This window comes from Eretmochelys imbricata, chromosome 6 (assembly GCF_965152235.1).
Source record: "Eretmochelys imbricata isolate rEreImb1 chromosome 6, rEreImb1.hap1, whole genome shotgun sequence".
Classification (NCBI taxonomy): Eukaryota; Metazoa; Chordata; order Testudines; family Cheloniidae; genus Eretmochelys; species Eretmochelys imbricata.
Window position 1 is genome coordinate 40,938,915 of NC_135577.1, and position 22,842 is coordinate 40,961,756.

At 37.7% G+C, this 22,842-nt stretch overlaps 1 protein-coding gene across 2 annotated transcripts in view; it reads right to left on the bottom strand.

The window, feature by feature from the left end:
- The window catches only part of QSER1 (glutamine and serine rich 1), an 82,703-nt gene that overhangs the window by 14,948 nt on the left and 44,913 nt on the right, over positions 1–22,842 (bottom strand). Inside the window, exons 4-10 of one of the 2 annotated variants that reach the window (XM_077818456.1) lie at positions 17,946–21,650; positions 11,429–11,718; positions 9,477–9,593; positions 8,501–8,634; positions 4,645–4,856; positions 2,207–2,344; positions 227–324 (exon numbers count right to left, since the gene is read on the bottom strand). In XM_077818456.1, coding sequence (XP_077674582.1) covers positions 227–324; positions 2,207–2,344; positions 4,645–4,856; positions 8,501–8,634; positions 9,477–9,593; positions 11,429–11,718; positions 17,946–21,650 — 4,694 coding nt within the window. Of the gene's footprint in view, positions 1–226; positions 325–2,206; positions 2,345–4,644; positions 4,857–8,210; positions 8,284–8,500; positions 8,635–9,476; positions 9,594–11,428; positions 11,719–17,945; positions 21,651–22,842 lie in introns of those variants that run through there. The other variant, XM_077818457.1, reaches the window with a different exon arrangement.

Genomic DNA, 22,842 nt, shown 5'->3' on the forward strand with positions numbered 1-22,842 from the left:
TATTAAAGCTTGGGAAGTAAAACTGAACTTTTAAGATCTACAGTAGAAACATCTCTACCACAAAATGTTTGCTAAGTGGAATATATTAACACTTAATTCAAAGTATCTCTCAAACCTCATATTCCATTCCCGGTGCAAATTTTGCCATCTCACTGTACACTTGTATATAATTAGTGACTTGCTTAGGACTTTGTTTTAAATAATCTGAAATTTTAAAAGGAAATACCTTGAACGTATGCTCCAAACGTAATTTGGAAAGCAGTCTTTTTCTGTTGTCATTCAGCATGCCATCAATTTTTCTCATATGAGGCAAAAGTAGCTCATCTGAAAGACATGAAAAAATACATAACAGTTAAGTACAGATGTAAGACAATTATTTACATAAAACCTTTATGCCAGATGGGCCACTTTACCCTATTTATTAGCATAAAACAATCAAAGTCCAAAATAATACATTTTGCTCATATACCCTAGCTTTAAATAGGAAAGGAAAATTACTTATTAAGATCTACATGCTAAGATACAGAACTCAATACTTGACTCTAAAACTTGACAAATATGCAAAGGCCACATACATTATAATATCCAGGCCAACAGCTAAATGTAAATCTAACTGTTATTCTGTTCTTTCATTTGTGATTGAAAGTTCAGAAAGGAGACAGACCGGGCAGTGCAGAGAATGAACCTTACAGACAACTTTAAATTGTTCTCTAAATCTCTCCCTGTCATGCAATACAATTTTCAGTTCAGAGACAGGTTCTTCTCAGCTGAAGAGTGTGTGCGTGTTTCAAACTGGCTGTCATACATTATATATACATATATATATTTACACACACACAGCTTAGCTTGGATTTATTTTAGGTAGGGGTAGTTGCACTGCCTACTAGTAAGATTTCCCAACACTTACCATTATATATAGTTATAAAATTGCACAAGAGATGTTAGAACCTAGGTAGCAAGATAGGTGGTCACTGGTGCTTGAGAAGATTGTTTATTAGCTCTGAATTTGTGGCTCAATCCTGCAGTTTTTACTGCATCAGCAGTCCTATTGCCTTCATTGGGACTACTGACAGAATAGCTGCAGGACTGCGCCCTTGGCGTACAGAGAGAGGGTAGAGTCTCAAACAGGAAATAGCTTTTGAAACATGGATAAACTGAAATTAGCAGCACAGAGCCCCATGTCGCAGCAGCTGTATACTATGTGAAACCCATGCTTTATATCAGTGTCTCAAGTCGAATGCTTTCTGTGTTAAATTTCCAAGAGACAGAACTGACCTGACGTTTGTATGCTACAGTCCACTATAGTGCATAGTTCTAACATGTTGAAATTCAAATGACATGCCCATCAAACAGCAGTTCTCTTGAAGACAACCTGGACATATGTGTGTTCAAACACTAATCTTAAACCCAAACTCCAATTACTGCACAGCTCAGAAATCAGAACTTCATAAAGTAATGAGTATGTCTCTGCATGAAAAACTAGGCACACATTTGAAATGGGTTTTAAAGAAAATTAGCATTTGTAAGTCTATTATTGGTGATGGTGATCTTAATTAAAAAAAAAGTTAGGTTCATTAGTGATGCTAACAGGAGAGGGGCCCAATATAACCAGATGACAAGTCCCTCTGGAGTAGTTTAAAGCAATTCGAGTAATACAGTAATATTTTAAACAAAATGTAAAGTTAAAAAATGTCTCCATTAGATTTTAACAACACAGCCATATTAGGGCAGTATGGTAAACTCATTCAGATACATGAGTATTTCACTCAGTCATTTATATTGGTGTTCACTTCCCATGGAAGTCATGGTGTGATGAAACTGGAATTTGGAGCGAAGTGGTCAAAGACACTATCGCAGCAAAACTACTACTCCGGCCACTCTACTGTGGAAAAAATACTATTTGCTCTGAACATCTCCCTGTTTAGATACAGAGCAAGTACCAACTCAAAACGCTGCCTGATGTGGTACCAAAGTACGCTGAATCTCGGAAAACAGGAACTTGGGGCAACCCGAAACCAATACAAATTACACATACTACATTACTTTCATCAAAAAGTGTAGGTTGAAGTACTGCTGTGAAACAAGAAGATTTTTCACATTTGCTTTATTAATTAAAAAAATGTACGTAGTACACCTTAAAATAAAAAAAACATCATGGGACAAAACAAAGCCAAGCACAAAGAAATTCATGTAAAACACACTGTACCATTGCTCTTCTCCAAGGCTTGCATTGTATCTGGATCTAAGGCAATGCTAACAAGCAGCTCCATATAACTCTTAAAGGTCTCCTTCATAGCTCTTGTGTTCAAAAAGCGGGTGAAAAAGGGAGATGGAGGTACAAGTTCTGAAAAGTAATTGGAATACAATTAATGTTTTCTTCCTCTGATATTCTGAAAATATTTGTATATTAGCATACGTTCCTATTTTGAAATGAAAGGCTTTCATTGTTAAACACAAGCAACCTCTAGTGGTATCCCAAGAGACTACAACACATGTTATTTCTCAACAGAAATAATGTCAACTTTGCATTTATTAAAACAAGGGAGGTTTATAGTGTATCAGAGAAGCAGGGCAATATTTCTCAGAAAGATGCAGAATTATCTGCATTATCAGCATTTAGATACTCTGGTTATAGGAGCCTTCTAAAACTCTGAGGCAGACAAATATCTGGAGAAAAGGGAGGATGAAATACTCCCATCAAGCAAACTAGACTAAACACCAATTTCCAGTGGCAACTTAGACATTCTCTGAGACCAACTGATTCAGCTGAGTCAAGGGGTAAAACGTTCAAAAACATTGAAGTCACTCAGCATCATAAGTACCACTAAAAGTCAATGTCATGATTTCATGAGCTCATCAAAATACGTACAACCACTTACATTAGCAAACAGATATATGTATAGCTACTGTCACTTTCCAAGATGTTTCAAAAGTTTTGTAGTCAGCCATTTCAATCACACATGTGTTATACAGAAGTCATTAACACTTCTAAACTTAGTGTTTGCTCAGCTTCTTGAGGCACTTTACTGATTCCAGCGCGAAATGTTAGAATTTGCAACCAACTAGGTAGTGAGACTGCTCCATTCTGTCAAGTTTCCAAGTTGCCATGGGTGACTGTCACCACCAGAGTAGTCCTTACTCTAATAAACTGACAGACAGTGGTATGTATGTGTTAGAGAGATTGGTATCATGATAAGTTAGATCAAAAATTAAAATTATTTTTAGTTGCGACCAGCAGAGGGGCTCAAGACTATCTGCAGTAACTGATCTGTAGTCTAAGTGGTTCTCAAGCAGGGGTACGCATACTCCTGGGGTATGCAGAGGTCTTCCATGAGGTACATCAACTCATCTAGATATTTGCCTAGTTTTACAACAGGCTACATAAAAAGCACTAGCAAAGTCAGTACAAGCTAGAATTTCACACAATGAGTTGTTTATACTGCTCTGTATACTATACACTGACACGTAAGTACAATATTTATATTCCAATTGATTTATTTTATAACTATATGGTAAAAATGAGAACATAAGCAGTTTTTCAATAATAGCATGCTGTGAAACTTTTATATTTTTATGTCTGATTTTGTAAGCAAGTAGTGTTTAAGTGAGTTTACGTTTAAGTAACTTGGGGGTATGCAAGACAAATCAGACTGCTGAAAGAGGTACAGTAGTCTGGAAAGGTTGAGAGCCACTGGTCTAAATTCCAGTGGCCAATGTGCCTTGAAAATCCAATAGTGAAGAGGTCAGGGTGCTGCCAAGTTTATCTTCAAATGCATGTGAAGTTTAAACAACAAACTGAGAAAAACAAAGCTATGGAAACTCTCTCAAAGTAATCTAAATATGGTAAAAAGAACCTCTGAAAGGGTTGTTCTACCCAGAAAAATGGCTGCAAAAATGGAATCTGAAGGTGCTATGATTATTGTGTAAATGACTCCAGATCAAATCTAGTTGATTTTTCTATCGAAAGATTTTTTTTCTAACTGCCAGTTGTTCAAACTTAACATGCACCTGAAAATCAAGCTCATTTTTGTTCTGGCTTATGCATCACCACCAGTAATACAGATTCTGTGCATCCAAATTCTGCCCACTTTTACATCCATGCAACATCAGTGCAGACAGTGGGTGTCACAGATGTGGTTAAGGCACCCTAATTGGAAATGGTAATCAATTCTGTTAAGGAGGCATGATCCAGAATAGAATCAACTTCTTCTGAAACAGATGTCCTGGCTCTGTGGGACTAAAAGGAGCTAAGTATTAAAAATGTATTTCTCTCACTCAACTAAGCGAATATGACTCTGAATACACACAAAGAATAGATCTGGTAGGATTAAGGTGTGTCATTCTTACATTACCACTCTTTAAAGCAGAACTGCATTCTGAAGCAACCTTGCAAAATCTGCTCACTCCCAAAGGGAGTGTAAAATATTAGATTTTTAATAATGTTAATCGACCTGGTAAAGGGCTGGAAGAATAAACTTTATGTGGAGGGTGTTAAATTTTCATGACAATTTTGCACAGCTGCCTTCTAAGGGAATTTTGCAAATCACACAACATTTATAGACTACATGTTATAATATACGTATGATTTCAGTTTGAATTCAGTTAAAAACAAATATAAAAGACTGACAACAGAAAACCACTCACCATCCTCATCACTCTGGGCTTCAGGAGAAGAATCAGACTGGGAAGATGAAAACTCTTCTTTCCATTTTTTCCGTTTCTTTGGTGGTGGTTCAGCCTTTATCTTTGGCTGTTTAGCTTTGGGTTTCACAGAAGAGACTTTTGTTGTTGTAGTTTTTGGTGTTGGAGGATCAGGAGCTTTGCTGGTGCTATTACTTGGTTTGCAATGAATGGGCCTGCAATATTATAATGAACAGTTTTATAAGTCATCTACATAAATTCACACAAGATCTAATTTTAATAAAAAGAATCATGGTACTTTTTGTGAGTCATGTAAGTTTATTCCATTGCACGCTAGTATGATCATTTTCATTAATACTTAGCACTTAGTTTTACATTTTTGAAGTGCTGTTACATATTAATTAATCCTCAACAGCTGGCGATTAATTAGTAGTATTCCCATTTTGCACATGGTAAACTCTCTTTTCCAAGGTTACGGTGAGTCATGGAAGTATTTGGGAACTACAGGTGTATTCCAATCACTATTTTACTAAGGTATTGGTGGCCTTACTAACCTTGAATATCTGATGGAAATTTTGTAACCCCTTTTGGCGGACTACGAATCAAGATTTTGTGTTTGAAATATAATACAGATGAACTGTACTTTAATTTTCACAACCATATATGAATGTGTGACATTTTATATTTCTGCATAAATACTGTGTGGGATTTAATGTAATGAATGAGAATTTTATTTTTTATCCTATCATCGCTACCCCAGTGGCTCTGTAGAACACCACATTGCAATATTTAAAACTATTTAAATATAAAAAATAAAATAAAATAAAACCACATTTCTAAACACTATATAACAAAAATTAGAGGAATTAAACTGAATACAAAGAAGAAAATATATAAATATTGTCATCACACTCCAACGTTGTAGAGGGAAAGTTTCAGATCTAGAACCCTTCACAAAGACACAGTCACCTGATGACCTAAAAAGCAATGGTGTAATCCCTCAGGGGCACATGAATCACAGTTAAAAACTCCATCAGAAGGAAGTTCAAGAAGGAGATCTCAGATATAGATTCACAGAAATGTAAAGATGAAAGGGACCTCAGGAGGTCATCTAATCCAGCCCTCTGTGGTGAGGCAGGACCAAGTATAGCTAAGACCATCCCCAACCGGTGTCTGTCCAAACTATATTTAAAAACCCATAGTGATGATTATTCCACAACATCCCTTGGAAGCCTGTTCCAGAGCTTAACTAACCTTATAGTTAGAAAGGTTTTCCTAATATCTAACCTAAATTTCTCTTGCTGCAGATAAAGCCCATTACTTCTTTTCCTACCTTCAGAGCACCTCGACAATTGATCACCCTCCTCTTTGTACCAGCCCTTAATATATTTGAAGACAGCTATCAGGTCTTCTTTTCTCAAGACTAAACAAGCCCAGTTTAATTTTTTCCTCATAGGTCTGGTTTTCTAAACCTTTTACCATTTTTGTTGCTGTCCTCTGGACTCGCTCCAATTTGTCCACATTTTAAAGTGTGGTGCGCAGACTTGGACACAGTGTTCCAGTTGAGGCCTCACCAGTGTTGAGTAGAGGGACAATTACCTCCTGTGTCTTACATATGACACTCCTGTTAATACATTCCAGAATGATATTTGCCTTTTTCACAACTGCATTGCATTGTTGACTCCTATTCAATTTGTGATCCACTATAACCCCCAGATCCTTTTCAGCGGTACTACCGCTGAGTAGGGTGACCAGATAGCAAGTATGAAAAACCATCACAGGGGGTGGGGAGTACTGGAGCCTCTATAAGACAAAGCCCTATAAAATGGGGGCATCTGGTCACCCTACTGCCGAGTGAGTTATTCCCCATTATATAGTTGTGCATTTGATTTTTCCTTCCTCAGTGTAGTACTTTGCACTTGTCTTTATTGAATTTCATCTTGTTGATTTCAGATTAATTCTCCAATTTGTCAAAGCCTCTTTGAAATCAAATTCTGTCTTCCAAAGCACTTGCAATCCCTCTAAGATTGGTATCATCCATAAATTGTATAAGCATACTCCACTCCATTATCTAAGTCATTAATGAAAATATTGAATAGTATCAGACGCAGGACAGACTTCTGTAGGACTCCACTAGATAAATCCCCCAGTTAGACAGCAAACCTTCAATAACTATTTGAGTACAGTCTTTCAACCAGTTTTGCACCCACCTTATAGTAATTTCATCTAAATCACATTTCTCTAGTTTTCTTATCAGAATGTCACGTGGGACTCATGTCAAAAGCCTTACTAAGATCAAGATATGTCGTGTCCGTCACTTCCTCCCTATCCAGTGGCTAGTAACCATATCAAAGAAGGAACTTGGTTTGGTTTGGCATGATTTGTTCTTGGCAAATCCATGTTGGTTATTACTTATAACCCTATTATCCCCTAGATGCTCACAAACTGATTATTAATTTGTTCCAGTATCTTCCCAAGTATCAAAGTTAGGCTGACTGGTCTACAATTCCCCACATCTTCTTTGTTCCTCTTTTTAAAAAAGCATTACATTTGCCTTTTTCCAGTCCTCCGCGACCTCAGCTGTCCTCTCTGAGTTCTTGAAGATAATCACTAATGATTCTGGGATTGCCACTGCTGTTTCCTTAGGTACCCTCAGGGGAATTTTGTCAGGCCCTGCCAACTTGAGTACAACTAACTTATCTAAATATTCTTTAACCTATTCTTTCCTTATTTTGGCTTGTGTTCCTTCCCCTTCGTTGTTAATATGAAGTGTGTTAAGTATCTAACCACAATTATACTTTTTAGAGAATAGTGAAGCAAAACAGGCATTAACTAACTCAACATTCTTGTTGTCATCCATTATCAGCACTCCTTCCCTGCTAAGGAGCGGACCTATACCTTCCTTCATCTTTCTCTTGCTCCTAATGTATTTATGGAACCTCTTCTTTCCTTTTATGTCGCTTGTTATGTGTAACTCACTAGGCAGCCATTGTAAAGAATAATGTAAAGGGGAGGAATAATATGACCATGATTACTCAAATCAGTAAGTAAACATATTGTCATATTCACAACAAGTATGAGCCAATGAGCAACAAAAACACTGTGTAGCTCTGCTAAGAGAGAAATACAATAATTGAACTTCTTGGCATTAGATGTATTGCTGTTGCAATGTTGGCATGTGATACATAAGGGAGCAGTCTGTGAAAATGTACAAATGAAATACTTTCAGACTAAGTCTGATACATGGCTTTCCATGGTAAGAACATGATTTAAAGTGTTGACAAAATTCTTTAGTTTGCTTTTTGCTGCCAAATAAGCCCCCTCTATGAGCAGTGATATCATAGAAGGAAAAGCATCTTTCTGACAACCATCTCTATTACCCAAGAGCAAAACTTTTGTCTTCCCAGAGTTGAGAATAAAGTATTCTACTTCTCAGGCATCCAGACAGCATTGTCATCCAAGCAACCTGGAAACACAGACTTAACTTGCAAAGTCCACAAGGGAAGAGATATGTAATTGTGTACCAGCATCATACATATATATTACTAAGTGTTTAGAAATTATCTCACCTGGGGGCCTCCATTTATGTTGAGTAAGGCAAGATAGACATTTGAGTCATGTGGCATTCCAAATCCTTCATAGCTGTAATGGAAAACTATTGTAATCCATAGAAGCCAAAGGGAAGAGTTCATAGTTGCTGTAGAAACTTTAACTAATTGCTCAAAGCAAGTAATTCAAAGTTTCCACTTAATGCTGCATTAATGTCACTTTTGAATAAGATATTCTGAAATATTAGAGCACGTGTAGGGCTCATGCCAAACCAATACAGTAAAATAAAAAGTGATCTGAAAATAAATACCTTGCAGACTGTACAGGTTTACTTCGTGGTTTTTTTGAACAGACTCTGACATACTCCTTTTTGTTTGCATTTTCAATGAACTTCACATACACCCGCTTGTATTTCATTTTTGCATCCCCAAAATACCCAAGATACTGTGAAAAGCAAAACAAAAACATATAATTACACAGATTTTGCTATTAAAGTTATTTTGCTAAGCGAAGTTATTCTATTGATCATTTACACATGAAAATACTAAGACCATCTATTTGGGTACAAAAGCGATCTACTCTAAAACTGTTGTAATTTAGGAGGGAATTGCCGCTGGATTTTAAATATCCTTAAAATATAAATAAGACAATATAGTCACTGGGCTTGGTTTTCTCCTGCATCTGAGCTCTGCTAGGCACAGGGTGAGGGGCACCACCAGGGAGTGGGCTGGTCTGCGCTTACACTTGCATGGAAGAGCAACTGGGGGGATAGCCTACTTTATGCTGTCAATATATGGTCCATAAGGGGTCATACTCTAGCTGATCTTCAGAGTGGAGCTCCACTCCACCCTACCTCCTCTCTATCTCTTTGTGCCATAAACACTGCCAGGATGCAAGTATGGGAAAAGAGCACATGACTCAGCTCCACCAGCTTTATCCCAGCTGAGAACTCCGCCTCGCTGGGGGAATGCTAAACTGGGTAGTTGAGACCAGAATCTGGTTCCTTTGCATGACCTGCATGGCACAAAGAAACCAGAATGAAAATGAGAACTGGCCTTGAATATACGACAGCAATTCTTATTGTCGTTCTGCTAAATGTAGCAGAGGGACCCACTAACTATTCATTTCTAGCCCTAGAGTTAGAGAGATCTTTGCAGAAATGCTAGTACAGAAAGTAAACAGAAATGTCATGTTCCTTTAATGCTCTAGGGTGAGACATTTTCTTTTGTGCAAGCAGGGGCTCAACCAGAAGTCACTGTAGTTTTACAAGGAATCTTCATACTTACACTATTAGTAGCAGCAAACTCTCTCTGTCCATCTCGAATTTCAGGAACAAACTTTTGTAACAAAGCCTTTTGTACTTTCCAGATTGCTGGAGGCTCTTTTCCAGTTTGTAAAGCCATCTATAAGAACCAAAAATGTATTAGCTAAAAATTGTGCTTATTTTCCTTCCAAAATTTATTAATTTTTTTCTTTAGAGATAGACTGGATATAAATTCTCCAGATTACAAATACACCACTATTATGTGCTGATGGCACCAGGATATTAGCTACGAGGTATATTCAGTACAGTACCATCTATAGACTAAACCTCAAAATTTATTTCTTCAAGGTCTTTGAAGCTGACCCAGCCAACTCCATCTATGGCAATCAAGCCACAAAAACCTGACAAATTTCATTTCAGCAATTTGTCATTTTTTTCAAAGTTTCTTTTATCATCATGCCTTTGGTAGTATGAAAATAATTTTTAAAAACAAAACCACCAAATAGCAGAAAAATGACTCCCCATAGTCCCTATTGCTAGCTCTCTGTGACTGTAGAGTTCCCAAAGTACCTGACATTATGGCATGATACTTGCAGTTACGTGAAAACAAAAAGTTCAATAGTAACTAGTGAACTGGACGAAGATTACATTTGCAGTTCAACTTTTAGCTCAACAATTAGCTCAAACAGATTATCCTCTTAAAAACATTTCTTTCTGTCTTAAATATTGTAAACATATCTGTAAAAATTAACCGCCCAACCCCTAGAAATCCTTCTTTAAAATATTAATCTATAAAGATTCTCATATTTTAAGGCAAGTGTAGAAAAAACTTAAAAGTGTATTTTCAAATGGTTATGAGAAAAACCCTACAAGATTAGGATCCAACATTGCAAAGTTTTAAAACTATTTATTCCTTAACTTACCTGACACACCTAGCAAATTATTAACAGAACTTTTATTTTAAAATTTGAATTCAAAAGGGTCCATAGGAAGGCAAAGAATAAACATATCTAGGAACGATTTTTAAAGTGACATGCAAAAGTAATCATAAAATCTGTGAGCTAGAACAGTAGCAGAGGAGTGGACATGAGGAAGACAAAACAGAAGAAGAATTAGAAATGGAGAACACAAATAAGGTTTCCTTAAACTCGGCAGACATTATGAAGAGTTGTAGTGGATCCACATAGAAGCCACTCCTTGTTAGAGGAGCGAACAAAGCCGCCACAAAAATAAAAAAAACAAAAATCCGAAAACAAAAAACTAAGGGCACGTCTACACCAACAGTGCTGCAGCAGTACCGTGCAGCTGCGCTGCTGCAGCACATCTGGTGAAGACACTCTGTGCTGACGGAAGAGAGCTCTCCTGTTAGCATAAATAAAACCACCTCTGTGAGCGGCAGAAGCTATGTTGGTGGGAGAAGCTCTCCCACCAACATAGCGCTGTGCACGAGTGCTTATGCCATTGTAACTTATGTCGCTCAGGGGGATGGTTTATTCACACCCCTGAGCGACATAAATTATGCTGACATAGGCTGTAGTGTAGACACAGCCTTGGACACATACTTCAACACCATACTCCTGAAAGCTAATCAAAGTCTTCAATAAGGATGTATTCTGGTGGGGTCAAGAATCCTTGAAAACTTTAGCTCTTTTGTAAAAGGTTAAAAGACATACACCAAATCTGGAAGACTCCTCCTGTATGTATGTCTATAGACAATGTTGAGATCTAATTGAGATTATCTGCTGCAGTCATTTACCTTTTTCATTTAACTAGTATGAATGCTTGACACATAATTAAAGTGATGCATATTCCCTCCCAAAAACTAGAACCACCAACTGTATGCCATCTTGGCAGCATCACAAATCTGTTGAGCAATGCAGTAGAATATTAAGCCTCTGCCCTTTGGTAGTTTGACTGTTGATGTCTGCTTCATGGTGTGTGTTGGTAATTACTCAAAACAAACATTTGGATTACCTTTAGCATATCTATATCTTCAATCTTCACTACAAATTCGTCACGTTCTCTGTACATGCCCTCTCCTCCACTGTCCGTATTCTCCTCATCAGTACATCCTTCTATTGCAACAGCTGTCTGTATTTTTGCTAACTGGTCTGAAGTCAGACCATCCTGGTCAGCTATCTTTAGGAGTTCTGCTGAACTTGTTTTCTCCTGAACATTTACCACAGGAGAAGTAGTGTTTGGAGATTCCTGCTTTACAAGAGCAGCGGTGTTGGCAGTAGTAGCAACTGCCATTTTTTCAGTTTCTAAAGCAAAAAACAAGCAAGCATCGGTTATATGAATCATCAAGGATCAGCAACATAAGAAGGAAATTAAGTTTATTTTATTTACTTTCCCAGACAATACATACAAAAAGCACCCATTCTACAAATTAAAATAGCAAAATTAACTAGCCCTAAGTTAAACCTATATCTAAAAAACTTAAAATAATTAGTATTAAGTCTGTATGTTTGCATGAAACTGATTTTGTTATAGCTATAGCACATAGGCATTATGGTGATAACGTGCCTTAGAACACATTATTACAGAGAGGACCAACAGGAAAACACTGTTTTGCTCTGTGGAACAAAGCAAATGGCAGACTCTAACAGATTACTATTTTGGATCTTGTTGGCCTCTCCTCTGCTGATATGCAAACTACATCTTCATCATTTTCATCAAATGAAGAAAAAGGAAAGTGGCTGTCATGTATAACACAAAACCTAAATCAAATATGAAAAAGTATTTTCTCAGTGGCGCTTCTGGGGCACTCTCATTTTGCATCTTCTAATAAATTAACTGGTGGTTTCAGGTTATATTTTAACACTCCTAACAATCTTATAATACAATTTAACACAAAGTAGTGCTTTGCAATGAGAATTAATGGTACAAAGTGAAAAAATGAAAAGCACTCCACTTCTGTATGCCACACTTAGTCAGTGGAAATTCCCAATTCCCCAAATGGTTATTATTCCCTTTCCCCATCCACAAAGAAGACCTCTTTTAGGTATTGCCATCTGCCTTCAAGACATACTTGCTTCAACGCTGGCTTGCTAATCTAACTAAACAATGCAAGCCACAATTTAATTGCTAATATCACACTTAGTGAACTAGCATCAAAGGTTTGGACGTATCCTTTAAAAACACAAACAATAAAAGTATCATTTCACGTGATAAATTTCAAACAATGAGATACAGGAAAAAGAATATTCTATATAAATCATCATTATAAAATAATCCAAAAACAAGTTAACTGGATATTTAAATTATTGCATCTCTATTACAAACATGCATTATCTGGAAACAGGAAGAGTCATTAAAAATCACTATTGCCAAATTTGAATAATGTATATGAAAAGAAGTTACAGTGCATGCAGAATAAAATATTTAATGTCACATGACTGCAAGTATGGTAAATGCATTGGTCCAGTGAAAGCTGCAACACTTTTATTTAACATAAAAGTTGGTATACAGTTATTTTCCAAGTACATCTAGAAGTTTCCCAAGAGCAGTAAAGTATGTATGAGGTACCCTAGTGTTACCATGGTAGAAAGGTCTATATATTAGTTTGAATATTTTTACATTTTATATTGTTGAGTCTAAAAAATAAACAGATGTATAATTGCACATGTATAAGGAAATCAGTACTGACTCTGCATGACCAGCATGTTGCAGAATGTCAATTAATGTTATCTTGGATAAGGTACAAATAGTCCTTCCTACAACAGAAGAGGAATTTGGTGGTATACATATGTATTATATCTTTATACAAAATAGTGAAAAGATGGTACAACCATATTTTTAAAACAAAGTATGAAGAAAAAAAGGTTAAAATAAAGCTTCACCTACTTTTCTCAGAATAATGTTCTCAATGCTCAACAAAAAGGAAACTTCTTTTGTACATATGCTCTGTAAAAAGTTCTTAAATGCAATTATTTGATTTAAAAAGATGTTCACATTGTCTCTGGTTAGAAGTATTAACTGGGAGATTGTCCACACTGTTTTAACATTCAGAAAAAATACCAGTTATTTTAAATATCTTAAAAATTCAGAATTTTGCACTGAGAGAAATGGACGAAGCTTTATTTTAAGACGTTTCCTTCCTCTGCTCAAAAATAGAAGTTATAAACGAATCATTTTAATTAAGTATACTCACAAAAGCAAACATGTCAGTTATTCAATCAAAATTGTTTCCTTTGTCCTAAATACACTGTAAAATAAATCCTTTTGTATCAGCTTATTATGCCAAATTATTATTTTTTAATTTAAAAATATATTTTTGGGTCACATTAGCTACAGCAAATCAGTTTACACTTATTTCATTTCAGTAAAAACATCCAGAAATTATCCACAGTGAAAGAATTAAAATCAAATCTTATTTATATTGGCCCTGGTCAGAGTTTGTTCATTCACATGTAAATTTGCACATGGAAATGTTTTTACTAAGTACATATATACATCTTCAACAAGATTACTTTTGATAAATACGAACAGTGGAGCAGACAGCTTTAAAATCGTAAAGTAATTTTTCCAATGGCTGGAAGAGGAAGATGGATGATATTTGTAACAGAGTCTCTCTGGAGTGTCAACTTTGCTGGCTGGGGGCCCCTTGCCACACAGAGTTACCACCACAAGGTCAGGCCAGTCCAGGTTCTAGCCCCTTAGAGTATGTCTACACAGCAAAGAAAAATCCATGGCTGGCCCATGCCAGCCGACTTGGGCTCAAGAGGCTTGGACTACAGGGCTGTTTCATTGCTGTGTTGACTTCTGGGCTAGGACCCTGCAGGGCATTAGGGTCCCAGAGCTCCCGAGCCCAGAAGCCTACCCAGCAACGAAACAGCCCCTCAGCCTGAGCCCTGCAAGACCGAGTAGGTTGACACAAGCCAGTAGCAGGTTTTTCTTTGTTGTGTAGACATACCCTTAGTCCTTGCAGTGGGCCGCACCCTTGTAGTACTGCTTACTTTGTGATGGGTGGGGCAAAGCAAAAGTTCAAACTCAGAAAAGAACAAGCCCCTCCTGGGGTCAACAGAAGGTGAAAAGGTCAGCAACCCCACCTTACTTCAGGAGTGCCTGGGTAGCAGCTTTACTGGAGTTCTTACGGCCAGATAGCTGAGTCAGTCTCTTCGTAGTACGCTTGCCCCTGGAGTTTGCTGGACTCCTCGCAGAGCTGGCAGGATCTCTCGCATGGGGGGTTCTTTCTGCTGCTTCAGGACCACTCCAGCCGTTTCCTTCTCAGGGCTTCCCCCTAGCCGACAGCAGTTTCCTCCTTTTAAAGCCCTCCTCCCTACCATGCATGATTGGCAGAGCTGAAGGGGAGGGGCTACCTTTGTACACACTGCCTCCCTAGTCCCTTTGCTGTCAGTGTGGGATTTATACACCCTACCATAGTATTACAGAGCAAAAGAGACAAATATTTCACAGCTGGGGAGAAGGAAAGAAGTACAGCTCAAAGTTTCTTTGGCACTTTGGAGTATAGAGCTGAAATTCAGAGGGATCTGACTGGAGAACGGGGCGATAAACAACAAAATGAAATTCAACAAAGACAAACGTAAGGTGCTACACTTAGGGGAAAAAACCAAATGCACAAATACAGAATGGGGGATAACTGGCTTGGCAGCAGCACTGCTGAGAAGGATCTGAGAGTTGTGGTGGGTGACAACCTCAACATGGATGCCTCAGCAATGAAATGCTGTCGCAAAAAAAACCAAACGTAATTTTAGGTTGCATTAACAGAGGCATAGCCTGTAAGTCATGGGAGTTGAAAGTATCGCTCTACTCGGTGCTGATTAGGCCTCAGCTGGAGTACTGTGTCTAATTTTGGTCACCAATGTATAGGAAGGATGTAGAGAAATTGGAAAGGATCCAGAGGCAAGCAACAAAGATGATCAAAAGAATGGAATGCAAGCCATATAAGCAACGCTGAAGAAACTGGGTATGTTTACTTTGGAAAAGAGAAGATTAAGGCAGGGAAACATGAGAGTGGTCTTCAAATACTTGAAAGGCTGCCATAAAAAAGATGGAGAAAAGTTTTTCTCTCTTGCCACAGAGGACAGGAAAAGAGACAATGGGTTTAAACTACAGGATACCAGATTTAGATTAACTCTCAGGAAAAACTACCTAGCTATAAGAACAGTAGGACAATGGAACAGACTGCCTAGGGAGGTTGTGGAAGCTCCTTCACTAGAGATTTTCAAAAGGAGGCTGTCTAGCCACCTGTCTTGGATGGTCTAGACGCAAAAAATCCTGCATTTTGGCAGTGGGTGAGATTAGATGGCCCTTGCAGTCCCTTCTAACCTATGATTCTATGACTCCCAAGACTAGCTATATGAGATTCCTCAGAGATGCCACATGCAGGCAGAGGTACCTTCCAAATACACTATATTTGAGATATGAAGGTAGCTTGTGTGAACAGCAACAAAGAATTTATTGAACTTAACATATATATGGAAATCCTGGCCCATATGCTTCTAGGAAGCACTCCTGTTAACACAGGGATCTTTATGGATACATGTTTAGCATGGAGCTCAAGGACAACACCTATTCTAATTCTGTGCACTTAAAAGTATCAATACCTTCCTATACAAAGCAATGATCAAACATGCTCTAAGCATGTTCTATGTATAAAAAGTTGTGATAAGAGACAAAGTGGCACTGAACTCTACGTGTCAAAATTGTTTCTGAGATGCATACATTTTTAGTGATAACTAGGTCTCTTAAGCAGTATCCAGTAATTTACAAACTTCATGGATCCACCATTTCCCCTAGTCCCCAAAGATTCATGGACTGGACATTCTTTTGGGAAAGGAGGTCTGGATAAGGTTCCTCTGAATAATAAATGTCTCTGCTGTTGACTTGGCTAGAGATACTGCTGTAAGATTACTTGAGGCATTCTTTTCCCAAAGGTCTGTGAGCCAGCTATAGTTGCCACCACACCCATGGACTGGCCTGAAAGTTCCACAAATTTGTCTCTGGAGAGCCACAATTGTAGTTGAATGTAAAGTATGTGGCAGCATTAAATCTCGTTTAATATGCATGAAATATTAAAGGGCAGAAGAAACAAACTGGACAAGCATTCAAAAAGATTGCTTTCAGGAAATCAAAAGGAGCTGGAACCGCTAAAGTAACTGGGTACTCTATGTTGTTAGCCTTTAAAGCATTTGGGCAAATGCTGATGAAGCCGTGCCTGCTGAGGCAGACCCTGACCTCTGTTGGTAGAATCTGCCCTTTTTGCTTCTTGGAATCGGATGAGTTCTTCATTGTGAACTTCTGCCCAAATGTTGCTTGGAAACCCTGTGACTGACATTTGAAGGTGAAAGTGTGTTTCTCTCCAGATGCTGCATAGAGACCCTGAGATCTGAAAGTGACCATGAAGTCTAAGATGTGCAATGTCTTGCCACTGAACTAATTAGGCCCCTAAAAAGGGCAGATCTAGACTTCCCTTGGAAAGTCGGAGAAATTTAGTCTCAAAGACCGGCATATAGTGGCTGCAGCCACTGTCTTTGCCAAAACATTAGCAGCATCACAGTCTGCAGGGCTGGTCCAGCACTTGTCAAATCCAAGTTACCATGGTTTTCGCCTCCTACTTATCAACTTTGTCACAAAAACATAAAACTATTTTAAAATGTAGATACGAAAAAAACCATAGTTTGCTGAAAATACTTCCAGAGGAAGCACCAGTAATTAAAATATATGATTGTTGACAAGAACTCTCTAATGTATAGAATAGACACATTAATATCTAGCAGAGGAACTATATATAAAATATAAATAGTGCCATCAGTACCACCCAAGTTGCACTAGGTAGGACATTTACCTTCATAAGTTCCATTTCTCTAAAGTCATCTACTTTGTGCTTAATAGTACAAAGTCTGGACTCCCCTATTGAGAAAGTACCAATAAAACACATCCTCAGCTTGCCAGTGTAAAAAGAAATGTTTTTAAGATTACTTTAAGTAATTCTGTTTTATGTAATTCAATCATCGCTGAAAGAACATACACAGTTCCACCAAGGAAAAAAACAATCTTTTCTGGAATTATATCATCATGATGAAATTTCTTTAAAGACACTGTTGCATTTTTACAATCTTTACTGTCCATGTGATGGAACATTTGGTACTAGACCGTTGATTTTACAGACAAAACCTTATCTACCATTTTGAGTTAGAAAATAATAGAGTTGACATCTGTTTACTAAAATAGAAGTTTCTCCATTCCATGACAAAATCATCTTTTAAACTGAAAAAGAAATATTTAAGGATATATTTTCAAAACAAAGTGCAAGGATTTAGCCACATAACTTCCACTATTGTGGAAAACACTAATTTAGTTAAATCTCAGTTCAATAATTTGAATATTACTCCTAAATTTTAGTGTGACCTAACAAAGGTCTTTTGAAAGATATGGTTTATCTAAAACTAAAGATATCTAACATTAAAAATTAAAGTATATGCAAAATCTACAGAATTATGTCTTTGAAAGTAAACAACTATTTTACCTGATTTGTTCTTTTTGTCGGCAGTATCATCCAAAGCTGATAATGCTGTAGAGATGCTCTTCTGAAGATCATGGTTACCCCCTACAGAATCATCTTCATCAGAAGAAAACGAAGGCAATGTTTCCAAATTTTTCTTAAGTTCATCATCAACTTTTTTGGTTGGACTTTCACAGCCACCCTCAACAGGCAAAGGAGCTGCTGCTGGCTGTGGCTTTGAAGGTGGCTGGGGACCCGGGGCACGGACTATCTGGGTAACTGGCCGCCTCGTCCTGTTAGGCATTCGTACAGCAGGTGCTGAGAACTGTTGTCTGGGCCCAGATTTTAGAAAGTCTAAAAAAGACGCAAGGAACCCTGTTTTGACTTCTGGTTGCTTTTCTTCCACTTCTTTAATTTTTTGCCTCATTCTTTCTTGATGCTGATAAATATCATAACTTTCAGAAACAGGAGAAGAATAAGGTAAACATATGTCAGTTCCTCTAATATTCTGACGTTTGCACTGTCCACTTCGTTTCAGTTGTTTCTGGCTTGCACTGTCATCTTCTGTAGCATTTTTTATTTGGCTTTTTGCTTTACTTTTTTTCTTTTGAAGGTTCCCTTGACTTAAATCTTGGTTCTCTTCTTCAGTTTTGCTACCACTTACATCTCCTGGTTGTAGCACAGATATTGCTTGCAATGGACTTTTAATCTTGTTAACTACTACAATGCCATCATCACAACCCATATTAAAATCATTTTCTGATGTAACGCTCTCTTCACTTAGACTCCGACCACTTGAAACAAATTCTGAGTCTCTAGCATTCAGTGTACCATCAATGGGAACATCATTGTCTTCTTCAGATTCATGACTAATGCTAGACTGTTTCTTAACTTTGCCAGAACCTTGTTCTTGCTCCTCCTGACTAGGTCCAAGGGCTGGAGAAGTCATTCTAGCTGATACGTTTTGATCAGAAGTCTCCATATGTTGATCAAGGATCATATGTTTTGATTGTATTGTAGACACTGTTGTAAGGTTTATAGTAACTTGGCTTCCATTTAGAGAAATATTATTTATGCTATGTGGTTTTCCAACTACAGTGGGTGAGGAGCTGAAACTAGGAGATATGTGTCGTACATCTATTGACTGGAACTGAGATTTGGAATCATCACCATTTTCAACAGATTGGATTTCTTCTTCATTAGATGTGGATTTGGCAAATTCTGATGGTGTGACCCCACATGCTGCTGCTGTTGCTGCTAAGATGTCATCCACATTAGACAATATATTCCTATCATCACTGAGAAGCATAGACTCTGGAAAACATATCGAACCAAGAGAAACAAACTGATTCTTTGATTCATGTTGATTTGGTTGAGTAAAATGGTCTTTTGATGTCATATGTTGCTGTAGTGGTTTTGAGGACTCAGAAATTTCCATTTTAATAACTTCTGCATTTTGAGGATGAAGCTGTTGCTGAGAATGACGCCCATTACTTTGAATAATGTGATTATCCATTTGAAGGAACTGATGTGCTACCTGCTGAGGACTCTGTATTCGCCGCACATGTGGAGATGCCTTTGCTTGTCCTAAGCCTGACTGCAGTATTGACTGCTGAAGAATTTGTAAGTCACAGGCAGATTCCAAAAGTACCTGTGCATTAGGCAAACATAGTTGATTGCCATGCCTCAAAGCATGAGCTTGAATCTGTGATGATGTGCTAATGACTTGGCCCTGCTGTTCTTGGGCCTTAGTTTCATGTACCTTATGCATAAGAGAATGCTGCTGGTTTAGTTCTTTAGCATTTACACTTATTTGTGTTGTCTGCATTAAATTAGCTGCCTTTTTAATATCATGGCTTATTACATTAGTGATATGGCCAATCTGTTGAGTAAGCTGTGCCACAGAACCAACCATCCTCTCATCTTTTTTTGACCCTTGGAGAGTAAGCCCAACAACTTGATCTTCAAGACGAGAATTACTTCTGATTACACTTTGAGAATATCTGTCATCTGCCTTTGAGACCCTATAGGCAGCATCCTGAGCATTAATTTCACTATCAGTTAGCCTTTGGGTAGAGGATTCAAGAGAAGCTTGCTGTTGCAATGCCTGTAAATCTTGCACTGACAATTCATCTTCCTGTTTTGATGAAGCATACAAGTTAGAGTCAGATTTCCTTTTAACATATATTTTTGTATCTGAGGAAGGTCTATTGTTCTGCAGTGTTTGTGAATGAGCTGGGGATGCAAAAGTAGGAGACTGAACAGCTGTCAAAAACTTTTGAGACTGTGGAGAAGATGATTCTTGGGTCTGAGAATTCTGAGAAGAATGTAGAGAAATATAGTTCTGGTTTGGGCTTGAGGCTGACAAATTTTGAACACGAGATGAGGAAGAAAATGGAAGAGAAGGTGAAGTTAATGTTAAAGATTGCCCTGAAGTATAACTTTCTGAAGGACTAACAGCTGACAAAACTTGTGATTGAGATGAATAATTAACCTGTGATTGGTTAACGGGAGATAAACCCTGAGAGTGATTAGAAGAATAACTCTGAGATTGGCTAACTGAAGAAAGATCCCTTGTTTGACCAGAGTAGTTCTCATTTGGAACTGAAGTTAATACCTGTTGATCTGCAGAGTAACTTAGTGTTGTCTGACTATCAGAAGTTATAGTTTGCGATTGCCCAGAAAAAGTCAGCGTTTTATATAATGAGGGCAGCTTCTCAACCTTGCTAGATGAGAAAACTTGTGAATGACTGACAGATGGCATATTCTGTGACTGTGTGGAAACATAGTTTTGGGATTGGCTGACTGACAACAGACTTGGTAGCTGTGCTGTAGAATAGATTTGTGCTTGACCTGCTATTACAGAACTCTGGTTTTGTGCAGTTTTGGAATAGCTTTGTGTCTGCACAGGAGAGGCTACATTTTGAGGTTTGGGGGTCTTTGTTGACCTTGATAGCTGCTTTGTAGAACAGTTTTTTGCTTTTACTGTAGAAGTAGATGGGAAACCAGGTGACGGAATTGAAGATGTATAAGACTGAGCAAGTTCCACTGAGACTTGAGAGGTCTTCTGTTGTGATCCTCCATTGCTCACCTGAGTAGCATCTCCAACTGGACTGCAGGACAGTGCTGACTGCCTGGATGTATCCTGAAAATTAACTCCACTGGTACTTGATAAATAACTGTGTAGGGAATGCTGTGAACCAGTCAGTTGTGCCTGAACAGACTGTGTACTTGAAGGCCGCTGATGGTGTTTAATAACACTACATTCTCGCTGAAGTGCTCTATCAATGGAGGCAGTGGAACCAGAAAAGAGAGATGTGCTATATGCCTGAGAAGCCTGCTGAGCTCCTCCAAGTGTTGAAGGCAACAAACTAAACTGAGGTTGCAAGAGATGGGGTGCAGACTCTTGAGCAGAACGGTACGTTGATGACTGAGGTGGTATGCTGGTACTTAAAACAGAGCTGCCTAGGCGTTCAAATGTCAAAGCAGTTGGAACTGTGCCTTGTGATGTCTTGATTTGCAATAAAGGGTCATGAGCAGTTAAAAGACCATTTGATGTAGCACTGAATGTTGCATCTTGAAGTGTGAGAGATGGAGTAGTAGCAAAGTTTCTACTGCTGAAAGAGTTGGGATGCTGATAAGCTGATAAAGCAGATGTTGGTGGAAATGTTCCAGAGGTTGGCAATGCTCCAGTAACAAATAGTTCTGTTGCTGCTGAGGAATGCATACCTGGGGAGGGGGGGCAAAAAAAAAGTGTAAGAAAACTTTATAAGTAATAATATTTTTTTACTTCCATTTTATTCTACAATCTCAAAGCCCTTTACAAGTGTAACTTCAGACTCAACACTGCTGTGAGGGAAAGAAGTAGTGTTACTCTTAGATTTAAGCAAAAATACATCACAAAATGTTTACTTGCACACCTATGAATCTATAAGGACACATTTTCTGGGTCTATTTTTCAAACTGGGCCTCCATTTTTGCAGGTATAATGAACTCCACACTGCAGTTAATTGCGAAGAAAAAGCACAAACTGAAATTATGTACTATTGGTGCAAAATGTGCCACAAAAAGAGAGCCCTGTTTGAAACCTCAGACATCTTTATATTTATTTTTATCTATTTAGTTGTTTTGATTTTAATCTATATGAAACTCCACACATCCACAACTCTTAATATACATTTAAATACATCATAGGAGTTAAAAAACATAAATCAAAGCAGTAGCACTTTTCTTACTCCTTCACTTCCACCCTAACACACCTCGTATAATCATCAGACAACTGAACACAACTGCTTAAGAAAGCTATAGAACACTTCTTTCAGTAATGTACAGATCTCATTAAGTGGTGGTCACTCACGAATACCTGGGCTACAAGGAACAAAATGCCTGTTACTGTGAATAAAATTTACATTGCACTCCTAAAAGATGCAATTTTATAAATCTATATCAAAACATTCATTGAATGGGAGTTTTGTCAACAGTTTTTACAACTTATTTTCTGAGAAACTGCATTTATTTTGCTGCATGTGTACTTTTAAAAGGAGGCTTTGCTCTGAGGGGGTGGGAAAGAAATGCATTTAGATTACATCTGTATGTATAAAATAAAATAAAAGCATCCATGACATCCACAATATGAGTATCAGGTCAAAAGGTCTGACATTCACTACTTGCAGCCTTGCTTTGTTGCACCATCCTTAGCTGATTAAAAAAAATATTTATCAATGGAATATAATTTCTGTATTACTTGAATTATAATATCAGAATTATTTATATTATCTTATTAGATGCAAGTCTAGATATAATCATATTATTTAATGACTTTTTGCATTTCTATAGCACTTCCCATCACAGGAGCTTAAAGAGCTTTACCAATAGTGGATATTGAGATTCACAGTGTCCTGGAGTAAGAAATTATTATGAT